Source organism: Carcharhinus amblyrhynchos, chromosome 4 (assembly GCF_965287045.1).
Source record: "Carcharhinus amblyrhynchos chromosome 4, sCarAmb.v2.hapA, whole genome shotgun sequence".
NCBI classification, from domain to species: Eukaryota; Metazoa; Chordata; class Chondrichthyes; order Carcharhiniformes; family Carcharhinidae; genus Carcharhinus; species Carcharhinus amblyrhynchos.
Genome location: NC_137327.1, coordinates 86,543,937 through 86,558,178, shown reverse-complemented (window position 1 = coordinate 86,558,178; position 14,242 = coordinate 86,543,937). Strand labels below are relative to the sequence as shown.

The 14,242-nt window shown below is 40.5% G+C and overlaps 1 protein-coding gene across 1 annotated transcript in view; it reads right to left on the bottom strand.

Annotated features, from left to right (window-relative positions):
• cul4b (cullin 4B) overlaps positions 1–12,962 on the bottom strand; it is a 76,523-nt gene extending 63,561 nt beyond the window's left edge. The window contains exon 1 of the mRNA XM_080187457.1: positions 12,350–12,962. Within this exon, the coding sequence (XP_080043583.1) occupies positions 12,350–12,752 (403 nt within the window). The 5' untranslated portion in view covers positions 12,753–12,962. The remainder of the gene's footprint in view (positions 1–12,349) is intronic.
• Positions 12,963–14,242: the final 1,280 nt, after the last annotated feature.

The following is a 14,242-nucleotide window of genomic DNA, read 5'->3' as shown; positions in this document are numbered from 1 at the left end:
CTGCAGCAAGACCTCCCTACTTTTATATTTACAGCACAGGAGGTTGGTTTTTCAAGCAAATGTCTATATCAGAACAACTCGAGGTGTTTATTCAAAACTACATTGTTCTCGGGCTCTAAAATCATGGAATGATTGAGCACACAGTGGGACCATTTAGCCCACTAAGCCTGTGCCAATTCCAGTAGAGCTCTCTAATTAATTTCCCATAGCCCTTATTTTTCTTCCCTTCATCTATTTGTCTAATTTCCTTTTGCAGAATTATAGCATCTGCTTTGACCAACCTTCCAGGCAGTACATTCGAGATCACAAAAACTTTTCATGTTGCTTCTGAATTTATCAATCATCTTAAGTCAGTTCCCGTTGGTTACCAGAAGCAGTTTCTCTTTTATCAAAATCCTTTATGATTTTTAACTCCCCTTACGCAAGGATATTTTGGCCTTGGAGGGAGTGCAGAGGAGGTTTACTAGGGTGATGCCGGAGTTGAGGGGGTTGAGCTATGAGGAGAGGCTGAATAAACTAGGCTTGTACTCGTTAGAGTTTAGAAGAATGAGGGGAGATCTCATTGAGACGTATAAGATGATGAATGGGATGGATAGGATAGAGGTGGAGAGACTCTTCCCGCTCAGAAAGGACAGTAGGACAAGGGGGCACAGCCTCAAGATAAAGGGGGGGCGGTTTAGAACGGAGTTGAGGAAGAACTTCTTCACTCAAATGGTGGTGAATCTCTGGAATTCTCTGCCCGTTGAAGTGGTGGAGGCTACCTCGCTAAACATTTTTAAGACGCGGGTTGATGGGTTTTTGATAAGAGAGGGGATTAAGGGTTATGGGGAGAGGGCGGGAATGTGGAACTGAACCACAACAGATCAGCCATGATCTTATTGAATGGCGGGGCAGGCTCGAAGGGCTAGATGGCCTACTCCTGCTCCTATTTCTTATGTTCTTATGTTCTTAACATTCTCTGCTCTCAGAAGAATCCCAGCTTCGCCAGTCTTTCCATGTAACTTAAGTCCCTCATTCATGGTACCATTCCAAGCCTCTTCTGAATCCTCTCCAAGGCCCTGACACCCTTTGTAACTTGTGGTACCCAGATTCAGTGTTCTGTTCAATTCTGAGGTTGAACAAGTGTTTTATAAAATGTTTAGTATGAGGATCACATATGCCTTTTTGATAGCCTTCTCATCTTGTCATGTCACATTCAAAGATGCATACACACACCCCCAAATGTGTTTTTAAAACCATAAAATGCTAATAGAACAAAGAGGCCATTAAACCCATAATTGCTGTGCCAGTCAAAAAGAAACAAAAACTAGCTGCTTATTTTAATCCCACTTTCCAACACCTAGCCTGTAGCCTTACAGGTTACAGCAATTCAGATGCAAATCCAAACACCTTGTAACAAACTGAGCATTACATTACTTTTCAGTCTCAACCACCAATTCCAGATACCCATTATTCGGGGTGAAAAACTTTTCCTCACGTCCCTTCTAATCTTTCTATCTATCGCAACTCGGCAACGTTGTCTACCTGATACACTGCAGGAAAGGATGTCCCGAGGCATGGTACATTGGGAAGACCACGCAGACACTACGACAATCAATGAACGAACACTGCTCAACAATCACCAGGCAAGAGTGTTCTCTTCCTGTTGGGGAACACTTCAGCAGTCATGGGCATTTGGCCTCTGATCTTCGGGTAAGCATTCTCTAAGGTGGCCTTCACGACACACAACAGCACAGAATCGCTGAGCAGAAACTGATAGCCAAGTTCCGCACATGAGCACGGCCTCAACCGGGATCTTGGGTTGATGTAATACTATCTGTAACCCTCATGACTTGCCTGGGCCTGCAAAATCTCACTAACTGTCCTGGCTGGAGACAATACACATCTTTTTAACCCAGTGCTTAACGCTCTCTCCACTGACATTATCTGTACCTTGAAGACGTGATTACCTGTAAAGACTCCAATTCCAACCATTATTTTGTAAACTGAGTTTGTGTCTTTATATGCCCTGTTCGTGAACAGAACTCCCACTTACCTGACGAAGGGGCAGCCCTCTGAAAGCTAGTGGCTTTTGCTACCAAATAAGCCTGTTGGATTTTAACCTGGTGTTGAGAGACTTCTTACCATGTTTACGCCAGTCCAGACTCATCTCCACATTATGACCTGTTCAGGTACAGAGAATTTGGCATGGCCAATGCACCTAACCAACACGTCTTTTAGACTGAGGGGGGAACTGGAACACCTAGTTCCTCTCACACAGACACGAAGAGAACGTGCAGACTCCACACAGCCAGTGGCCCAAGCCAGGAATTGAACCCGCCCGGGTCCCTGGCACTGTGAGACAGCAGTGTTCGCCACATGAACAGATTGGGAATAGAGGAACATAAACGGATGGTCGAGTTAGGAACACATGATCAGGGCAGGCTTGGAGGACCGAAGGGCCTGTTCCTGTGCTATATCTTTGTTTTTTGATTCATGCAACAGGACACCTAAATCCCTCTGTATTTTGCTCAAAAGCAGTCTATCATTTGGATAATGATCTGCCTTTTGATTCCCCCACCAAAGTGCACAATCTTAAACTTCCCCACATTAAACTCCATTTGCCAGCTTTTCGTCCAGTCACCCAATTTATCTACATCCTGTTCACAATCACTGTTTCCTTATTACATGCCCTCCCATCTATCTTTATATCATTGGCAAATTTGGAACCCTTACATTCATAACCTGGAGGAAGGAAAAGAATGTAAATCGTGAACAGTTGCGGGCCAAGAACTAATCCATGAGATATACCATTAGTCAAATCTTTCCACTCTGAAAAGGAACCATTTATTCCAACTCTGTTTTCTGTGTGACGGCCAGTTTTAAATCAATGCAAACACTTGCAATTCCATGGGCTTTTTCTTTATGCTCCTATGCAGCATCTTGTCAAATGCTTTCTGGAAATCTAAATAACTACACATCTACAGGTTCCTCTACCTACTCTGTCACATTCTCAAAGAAATTGAGAAAATTTGTCAAACATGATTTACCTTTCAAACAATGTTCATGTTGACCAAATTTGATTACATTCAGCTTTCCTAAATGATTAGATATTTCTCTTTTTATTATTGATTCTGGAGTCTTGCCAATAATAGATGTTAAACTAACTGGCTTATCATTCCCTGCCTCTGTCTTTCTCCCCTTTTTGAACAAGGGAGTCACATTGACAACTTTCCAATCTTCTGGTACCTTCTCTGAATTTGGTGAGTTACAAAAAATTTCAAGCAATGGGTCTGCTACCTCTGCAGCCATTTCCATTAAAACCCTGGCATGCAGTTCATTGGGTCCTGGTGACATGTTCACCTTTAGCCCCTTGAGTTTCTCTAATATTCTATCCCATGTGACTGGGATTTTTCTAAGTTCTACCATGTTATTTGAAGTTAGCTCATTTGATATCTTAAGGATATTGACAATGTTTTCCATAGTGAAGACTGATGCAAATAATTTACTGAGCATATCCAACATTTTTTTGTTTGCTTTTATCAATTCACCAACCTAGCTGAGGTCCCACATTTAACTGTAGCCGCCCATTTCCTATTTAAATATCCATAGAAACTCTTACTGTTTGTTCTGACGCTGCATGCAAATTTTCTCAAAATTTATTTTCTCCCTCTTTTGCTGCTGGATCCTAAAAACTTGCCAGTGCTTTGGTCTATCACTATCCTTTGCCACTTTGTACATCCTGCTTTTCAACTTAACATTATTCGACAGTACCACTGCCAGTCTGGTTAGTCCAATCAATATGCAGATTTTCAAAAAATTCTTTGTGAGCCATGGCATCACTGGCTGGCCAGCATTTATTACCTATCCTTAGCTGCTTCAGAGGGCAATTAAGAGTCAACCACATTGCTGTGGCTCTGGAGTTAGATGGGCCAGACCAGGTAAGGATGAGATTTCCTTCCTTGGAGGACATTAGTGAACCAGATGGGTTTTTTTGACAATCGACAATGATTTCACAGTCGTCAGCAGTTTGTGAATTCCAGACTTTTTTTTATTGAATTCAAATTCCATCTGCCATGGTGGGATTTGAACCAGGCTTCCCAGAGCATTAGCTGAATTTCTGCATTAATAGTCTAGGAATAATATCACTAGGTCATCATCTCCCCCCAAAATCACCCATGATAACTGCAGTTCCTTCAAACATGCCCTTCATATTTCCTGATTTATGCTCAACATTTTCTGGGTCTATAGACAACTCCCATCCTTATCTTCCTTTCCCGGTTATTCATGATTTCAGCTCAAACCAATTCTGATTCGCCTGTTTTTCTGGAACATTATATACCCTGAATGTTGAGCACCCAGTCTGTGCCTTCTGGTAATTGACCCCTCAGCTAGGGGAAACAAGTAATTGCTGTCCACCTCCTCAACTTTGTACACCTCTAATAGATCACTCCTCAGTTTCTTCTAAGGAAAACAAAATAACCTGGGTCTATTTTTTCCTTGTAGCTGCAATTTTCAAAAGCTAGCGACATTCTTCTAAATTGCTGCAATCTCTCCAGAACAATTGTGTCTTTCCCAAAATGTGATGACAAGAACAGTACACGATTCCAGTCTTGACCCAACCAGCATTTTATACAATTCCATCATTACAGCCCTGCTTTTGTATTCAACACTTCATCTGATAAAGGACAGCATTTTCTGTGCTTTCTTTACCACCTTATCCCCCTGCCCCACTACCGTCAGGATCCTGTGGTCATGCATGCCAACATCTCTCACTTACCCAATTCCATTCAATATCATCCAGTTTATTAAATGTTCCCTTGCTTTCTTTGCCCTCCCTAAATGCATTACATCACACATCGCCGGATTGAATTCCATGTGTCACTCTTCCACCCACTCAACCAAACTATTGATATAATTCTGGAGACAATAGCTATCCCTTCACAATCAACTAGATGGCCAATTTTTGTATCATCTGAAAATTTCCTGTTTGTGCTCTCCACATTTAAATCCAAATTGCTAATATATACAACCCCACACTTAAGTACAAATCCTTAACATATACAACAAACATTAAGGGCCAACATTGACCCCTGTGGGATGGCAGGAGAAGCCACTTTCTATTCATAAAAACATCCATTGATCACTACCTGTTTCCTCGTGCTAAGCCAACTTGCCACCTTCCCCAGTACCACATTATTAGATAGTTTACTTTTCTGACCAGCCATGTGCTGACTACCCCTGATCAATCCATGCTTTTCTCACTGAGTTTGACCTGCCTTTCTGCATTCCCTCTAAAATTTTAACATTTGATGTAAATTACCTCTTCTCGTTCTTTCTATCAAAATATATCACTTTACACCTCTGTATCAAATTTCTTCTGCTACTTGTTGGGCCATTTCACCAATCTTGATATCTAAGTGAGTTCTGCCAGTACCTTCCTCATGGTTTATAGCATTACATAAATGTCATAAAGGTCAATGGTTTTGTAAAAATGTTACAGCTGTACAGTTGGACAAATCTACAGAGTCAAAAGCAAATGATTCATGCAACACTATTTCAAACTTGTATTTTGCTTCCTCCAACAAACGACAAAACTATTTTAAATGTTTTTCCCATGGCTGCATTCAAAATAATTTAATGGCAAAGTAATTTGAAAAGTTTAATGTACTTATTAGGAAAATAGCTAATAGGTGAAGTTTTATAAGTGATGTTGTAGTATTTCCTAATTTAGATTAATTACAGGATTTAAATAACACTATAATGTTTTAATGTTGTATATAAAGAATGTTGCATAATAATTAACTTTTCACCTTAAATCATTCCTGTAGTTAACTGTAAGAATGAGCAATGCACATTCTACAGCTTCAAGTGCACTCTCCAGACATAACTGGTAACTTTGAAAGAGACATTGATGCACAGAAACAGCTATACTATTTTGACTCATCTAAGCAATTGTCTCTTTGTTAACATGGATGTTTTAAGTGAACTGTACATAAACTGAAGTTTAGTCTTCTCGTTTATTCCGTCTAACTTTGATTTAATAAATGTTAATGTTAATAAATGTTAACAAAGACTTTACAGAGATGCAAAGTGACCAATGCACTTACATCCAGTTCTGCATTCATTGTAGCTACCTATATTTCAAATGTAAGGTCTCTCTACACTCTAAAAATCAATGAGGCTCTTCAATTTTCCCCTTCCACTATCTGATGCTGCTACTCCAGGGATCCAAAGTCTGCTACTCCATGTTGTGAACAGGAATTTCTGATCTACAAAAACTGTTGCCGACAGCATGCAGAAACAGTCTAAAATCTCTGGAGCAACAGATAGAGGTAAAGGGATTCTTGAAGAAAAAAATGACTATGAATTTGGCAAGGGGGGTTGGTGGTTGGAGAATCAAAACAGTGCACTGTGTGATGTGGAAAGCTAAATTAATGGTGCTATTAACTTAGGGATTTCCATTTCAAGGTATGTTCCTTTAACAAGGAACTGTAAGCCAAGCAAATCCTGAAATCCCTGAATGAAAAAGGAGATAGAAATTGAGATAAGGAAGAAAAAAAATGTGCTTATAACAGGTATCAGATAGAAAAAAGATGAAAAGCAAGAACAATCCAAAAGGTTCACAGGGGAGGTGAAAATTAGAGGAACAGGCATTATGGGGAAAGATTTGCAGCCAACATAAAGAGGAATCCCGAAGTACTCCATCGGCATTTAAGTAGCAAAAGGGTGATAAAACAAGTTGGGTCGACAAGGGATCTAAAAGAGGATTCACATAAGGAGCATGCCTGAAGTAGTAAATTAATACTTAGTATCCATCCGTACCAAGTAGATGCTAACCAGGACCTATTGACAGTCGAAAAAATTCTGACCCTAGAAGGGTTCAAAATTAATTAAGTGTGGAATAGACTGTCGCTATTGAAAGGTGACAAGGCACTGGGACCAATGAGCTTCACCCTAGGATACTGAAGGAAGTGAGAATGAGAATTGCATGGGCGATGACAGTAATCTACTCTAAATTAAGGGGTGGTGCCAAAGATCTGGAGAACACAAGAGTCACATCGTTGTTCAAAAAAGATTCTAAGACTAGCCCCAGCAGTTACAGGTCAGTCTGTTTAACATCATTAATGGGCAAGCTTCTTGAAACAATTATTCAGGATAGTAGTCTCGCATGGAAGAATGTGGGATGATTAAGAGCCAGCATGGATTTCTAAAGAGGAAATAGTGTTTAACTAACATTTTTTGAAGAAGTAATAGAAAGGGTTGATGCAGGTAATTCAGTTGATGTGGCGTACTTGAAATTTTAGAAGGCATTCAATACAGTGCGACACAGACATGAAAAGTTACAGCTCATGGGATAAAAGGGACAAAGCAACATGAATACAAAATTTGTTGAATAATGGGAAGTAGAGAGTAATGGTCAGTGCTTCTCATCTGTATTTTCTATCATATACCTGTCATAAGCACATTTTTTCTTCCTTATCTTAATTTCTATCTCAATTTTCATCCAGGGAGCTCCGGGTTTGTTTGCCTTACATTTCCTTTTTAAGAGAACGTACCTTGAAATGGAAATCCCTAAGTTAATAACACTATTAATTTACCTTTCCACATCACATTGAGTGCACTGTTCTGATTCCCCCCCGCCCACTACAAATTCAGTTGTATTGTTCTTCAAGAATCCCTTTAACTCTACCTATTGCTCCAAAGATTTTAGGCGGTTTCTGCATGCTGTTGGCAACAGTTTTTGTAGATCAGAAATTCCCGTTCACAACATGCAGTAGATTTTGGGTCCCTGGTGTAGCAGCATCACGTTGTGGAAGGGGAAAATTTTCAGGCTACAGTAAAGTTTGTCGTGGTGTTCCCTATTGATTGGTATTGGGATCTTTCCTTTTCCTGAGATATATCAATGATACAGACCTTGCTATGCAGGGGACCATTTTAAAGTGTGCAGATGATACAAAACTTGCAAGTATTGTAAGCTGTCAAGAGCACAGTGTAAAATTTCAGAAGGGCATAGGCAGGTTGGTGGCGTGGGCAGATAGGTGACAGATGAAGTTTGATGCAGAGAAGTGTGAGTTGAGGCATTTCTTTTGGGAGAACACGAGAGACAATATATAGTCAATGGTAAAATTCTGAAAAGGGTGCAGGAGCAGAGAGGATGTGCATAAATCACAAACTGGCAGGACAGGTGGAGAGAGCATTTAATAAAGCATATAATGTTCTGTGCTTTATTAATAGAGGCATAGAGTAGAATAGCAAACAGGTTATGTTGAACTTACAGAAGAAACTAGTGAGACTTGTGTACACAGTTCTGGGTGCCACACTATAGCAAAGTGCAAACACATTGGAGCATGCAAAAGAGGCGCACAAGAATGGTTGCAGAGATGAGAAGCTCCATTTATCAGGATAGATTGGAGAGGCAAACGCTAAGAGGAGATTTGATACGTGTTCAAATCACAATGGGGCGAGAGAGTAGAGAAACTGTTCCCGCTCATAAAAGCCTCAAGAACAAGAGGGCACAGATTTAAGGTGACTTGCAAAAGAAGCAAACGTGATATGAGAGAAAATTGGCTCCACACAACGAGTGGCTTGGATCTGGAAAGCACTGCGTGGAAGTGTGGTGGACGTCGATTCAATCAAGGTATTCAAGAGGACATTAGATAATTACTTAAACAAATATAATGTGCAGGAATATGGAGAAAAGGCAGGGGGTTGCATTAAGCCATAATGCTCATTTGGAGAACCGATGCAGACATGATGGAACAAATGGCCTCCTGCTGTGCCAAAACGTTTCTATGATTCTGAGGATACGCTTCAGCTGTACAGGGCATTTGTGGAATCACACCTGGAGTACTGTGTACAGTATTGGTCACCTTATTTAAGGAAAAAAAACATTTAAGGTAAAGTCAGATATCTCAACATTTCTCTCATGTTACTCCGGGAAGGGACAGGAATCAATACCACAGATTTGAGGTGCTATTCTGTAAGAACTGCTCTTTTAGTTTAAAAGAAGCTTTTTATGATTAAAAATCCTTACATCATACATCGGCCAGATATATGAACAAATCTTGTTTGCACGAATACTCTGCTACTATCAATGGGGCCTGTGGAACCGTTCACAAACTTAGGACATCAAAGGTGCTTCACAGCCAAACATGTACTAGGTTATTATCTCAAGACAAATTCTGCCTTTATCTTCCACTTTCCTTATGTAGAATGGAGATATTACAAACACAGTAATTCATGTTGAAAAATTCATGAACATGATGAATTGGTTAGATATTGGAAGCAGTGAGTGTTTGAGTTGTTCTTGGAAGCAGAGTTTACCGAACTGCAGGGTCTACTCTGATCCTGTACTTTCCACTGATCCCCTGAGAAAAATCTCAGCACCCAAGAAAGCAAAAGTTAAAGGCAGAATTTGATTCAAATTGCAAGTCATGCCGATCTGCCTTAATTGTTGACTAAAATTGTAAAGGCAGTTCTCTATGAAGTGCAAAAGGAATTACTGTTAACAATTTTAAACTTGTAGTTCCCTACCCGAAGAGTTTCAACATCCATACTAATGACAATTGTCTTATTCTGCACACACTTAACAGATGGGAACACAAATTTACATTGAATCAGCCAAGGTACAGAATGAGAGAAAGATGCAACACTGATATAGGCTGCTACTTGCTTCAGTGTACTTTTCATTTAGAATATAAAATCATATTCAAATTATAGACTGATATTCTTACTTCACAATCTTAAACTGCTTCCACCAGTACTACTCATCCAAGTATTATATACGTGGCTCAAAACATTTCTCCTCAAAGGAATTTCCTAATCTCTACAGTGAGAATGCAGTCAATAGGAGACCAAAGTGGATCCCAAAACAACAGCAACATATTCAATTAATTGCTTTCATAGGCTGCTCTTTTCCATTACCCACAAGGTTCTGAATCATGCTGGAATACAATTCTACACACACCAATATTTTGCTCAAGTAGCCATAATTTATCAGGCTACTTATCAGTAGAGAGGGGGGAATCTGCGAACATGTCTAACCTAAAAGCTCATATCTGTTTCTACAAAATGTACAATCAAATTCTGAATGCAAGTTGATTTCCATCCACACCAAATAAAATTCCAATATCAATTTAGTTGTTCTTTCTCCCAATCAGCACAAACTGAGAAACACCAGACCCTGTAGTTCAGTCCCACACTAGGGGGTGCACTTAACAGTCATTTTGCGAAGACCACTCAGCAATTGACGTTGCAGACAACTCCTCAGTTGGAGCAGGAATCAACATTCATTCCTTTGTAGGAGTACTAATCGTGGCATAACAGAAATGATCACCATTCGGTCTCACACTTCACTTGCTGCAAAATATTTTCAAATTGAATTAGTGCTCTGCGTTTGATATCCAGGATCAAGCAGGGATGCCAATCCTATCTCAACATCTCAAAGGTTTCCACTAAAATTATTTTTGTAACCGAGATACCTGACATGACACCTTCAGTACTCTACTTCAATGCACTAAATGGGGCAATTCTCTTCTGAGGTACTATATTTATCATTTATGTACCTAGGACAAGGCAGTGTTGTCTAATACAAATAGCTGGCTAACTACAGGTGTCACTACAGTGACACTTTCTTTTAGCAACATCCAGAAATTTCAGAAGGAAATGCCTGCAAATGCTGAAAGAGGTGAATTTAATTGATGCGTATATATGCTTAACATGTGCACCATTCAATAACTAAGATAGTAAAGAATGGAAACAAAAACTTGTGCACTCTGCCTTTTGCACTACCATTTTACCATATGGAAGGAAGTGTGACAGTATTGAGATTATAGACTTCCAGAGGGTGTCAATTACTCTTTTTTTATTTACTAATTAAAAATACAATTAGCCATATCTAGATTTCCAAATAATTACATGTAGCTAATACATGAGACAAATTAGACATGGCACCATGAATTGCATTTTCTTTCCGCAATAGATTCTCAAAATGTTAAATGCTGTACTCTCCTTCCATATATTACACAGCACCCAAGTTGAGCAATTTCATTTTGACTAACAGTCAAGAACTAAAATAGAGATTAACTATTCACAGAAACTTCTGTCCCTTGCCTGTATACATATTATCTATACTTTAATTATTACTTGCCATTTTTTCTTCTCTTCCAACTCTTGCAAGAGGCACAAGTCTTAGAGTATAGGTCTAATGGTTCCTCACATATGCACACAGATTGAGCATTTGCAGGTTACTGCAGTTGGAATAAAACCTGGGAACAGTTTAATGTTACCGTAACGTGCTGCCTTTACTCTCCAATTATTATTGCTCTTATGTGCCAAACTGAGATCAGAATATACACTTTGTAAAAATGCAAAACCACAAGCCAGTATGATCACAACTTCAATATTCATGTTGTTTCAAAATAAACTAATCTGAACCAACCCTCCAGTTTGAGTGCTACAATTGCATCCAAAGATGCCATTCCAATTCAGCCATGATGGCTAAAACATTGCAGATCTGATCTACACTCCATTATGTATTGGCCAATTGTGTCTAACATGTACAAATGACATAGGTTTAACTCAACAATAGCAGAAAGACAAGCAAAAAAATCTAGTCTAAAATCCATCACGACCTGCATTTAGATTAAGAAACAGATTTAAGTGTAACTACTGGCCTATTGCAAAATACCACATTTTATAAAACAATCATAACACACGCTATTTTCATTTGTAAAGTGAATAATCAGCAAACCTCTTTAAATACTTATCCTAAACATATATTTAAATAATTCTAGCAGCAGCACAAGCAATTTTAGTGAACTATAAACAGTAAGACTACATTAAGTTGAATGGTTCAGGCATCGAACACATATTTTATCAGGATGGTAAAGGTGTTTAAAACATAACCAAGGAAAACAACCGTGGGTTCCAAGTGGAGTTGTTTTTCATTTGAATTGTCAATCAGAATGTTTAAAATCATGTTAGATTTACCACACATGGAAGTAAAGTTTAACAGAAGGAAACTTTTAACAAAACAGAGATTGTAACGAAACAGTTCAGTCACTGCCTGTAATGTGATGAAAATGTTCACCTTGTCTTTAGGAAATTTGTAGGCCAAAGGGAAAATCGACTTAAAATAATTAAAGCGGAAAACAAAATAACTAAACTGCTTTCCAGGCTTTGGTGTCTCCTCTTATAAGTGTCGAGATTGAAAAGAAATGTACGTGGGCTTTATGATTTGGAAGAAGCAGTTGGAAAAGGTCATGGAAAATGCTTTAAAAACAGAATTCCAACATTACAGAAAGTGAATTTTCCAAATTTCACACGTCATGTTAAAACATTAAGATCTCTTATTACTCTATTGTACCTTTGAAATTTTTAATAACTAATTTTTTAGCCGTTCCCGGCTTGCTGTTGGCGAAGGTGGTCGACTTGGTCAGGCCGTTGGCATGCCCCGTGAGCACGGAGCAGCCGCTGTTTTTCCTCTGCTCCTCCGCCATCATCACATCGAGTCCAACAAAGTCCAGTGAGTCCTCGAACTTGACTCTCTTCTGAGGCTGGTGATTACAGCAGGCAGAGGACGAGGAGGAGGAGGAGGAGGTGGAGGAAGACCTGGGGGCGGCGGAGGGGAAGAGCTGGGCTTGCTGAGGTGTCTGGTGCTGGTGCTCGAACTCGCCGGCCTCGGCTAACTTTCGCTTCCTCGGACTAACATCAGCCTGTTGTCGCACCTCCTGCGGTGAATTTTGTGAAGAGAGGCCCGTTCGAAACATGAAAACTTAAAGCCGACGCCGTCCTATTGTTGTTGTTTTTTAAACAAAAACACACACATTCGCGCGCAGACACGCACCCTGGTCTCGAACAAAAATGAAAAAGAAATTGGGGAGGGGGGATGGGGGGAAAAAAAACAAAATTAGAACCGACTTCAAAACCCTCCGCAAAATTTCGGTCACTTGTTTTGTCAATAGAGTAAAATGGCGGCACTTCCGGCGCCCCGTTGCATGCCGGGAGGCGTCAAGTCCTCTGACGTCACTGTGGGCGGGGCCTCTCTTGCCCTCAAAATTCCCACCCTCCAGGCCTTGTCAGTCAGGTGTTGCTCAAGGACCATTGGCACCTTTGGGAACACTGACCACTGTTTCACCTCAGACATGATTCATACAGCTTGCTCCCAACATATCACAATATCGAAGGTGTCACCGTATTAGAGTCATAGAATCTCCACAGTGCAGGAGGCTGTCTGGCTCTTTGAGCCTGTGACCACCACAATCGCACCTGGGATTTAAGGGATAGGGTCAGGTGGTATTTAGGGGAGGTTTATTGGTATTGTCACTAGACTAGAATCCAGAGACCCAAGAATATGCTCTTGGGACCTGAGCTTGAATCCCACCAAGGCAAATGGTGAAATTTGAACTCAGTTAAAATCTGGAATTAATCTACTGATGACTGTGAAACCATTGTTGATTGTGATAAAAATCCATCTAGTTCACTCATGTCCTTTAAGGGCAGCATGGTGGCACAGTGGTTATCAATGCTGCCTCACAGCTCCAGGGACGCAGGTTCAGTTCCTGCCTCAGGTGGCTGTCTACATGAAGTTTGCATGTCCTCCCCATGTCTCAATGGGTTTCCCCTGGGTTCTCCGGTTTCCTCCCCTAGTCCAAAGATGAGTTACGTTGATTGACCATGCTAAATTGCCCCTTAGTGTCAGGGGAACTAGCAGGGTAAATATGTGTGGTACAGGGATAGGGCCTGGGTGGAATTGTTGTCAGTGCAGACTCAATGGGCCAAATTGCCTCGTTCTGCACTTCAATGATTCTACCCTGCTAGTATCCTGCTGGTTGCTTTTCCAAAGTAGTGGGAAGCATAGACAGAGGCAATTGATGGGAGGCTGGTTTGCGTGAAGGACTGGGCTAAGCTCACAACACTTTGTAATTTCTTGCAGTCTTGGTCACAGCAGAAGCCATCCCAAGCTGTGATACATCCAGAAAGGATGCTTTCTATGGTGCATGTATAAAAGTTGGTAAAAATTTTAGAATCCCTACACTGCAGAGGGAGGGATCAAGTTTGCCCTGCCAACAATCCCACCCAAGCCCTATCCCCATGACCACACAAAGAGGCAATTTAGCATAGCCAATCAACCTAACCTGCACACCTTTGGACTGTGGGAGGAAACCTGAGCACCTGGAGGAAACCCATGCGGACATGGGGAGAATGTGCAAAATCCACACAGACAGTGACCTGAGACTGGAAAATTTACCAGAGTTGC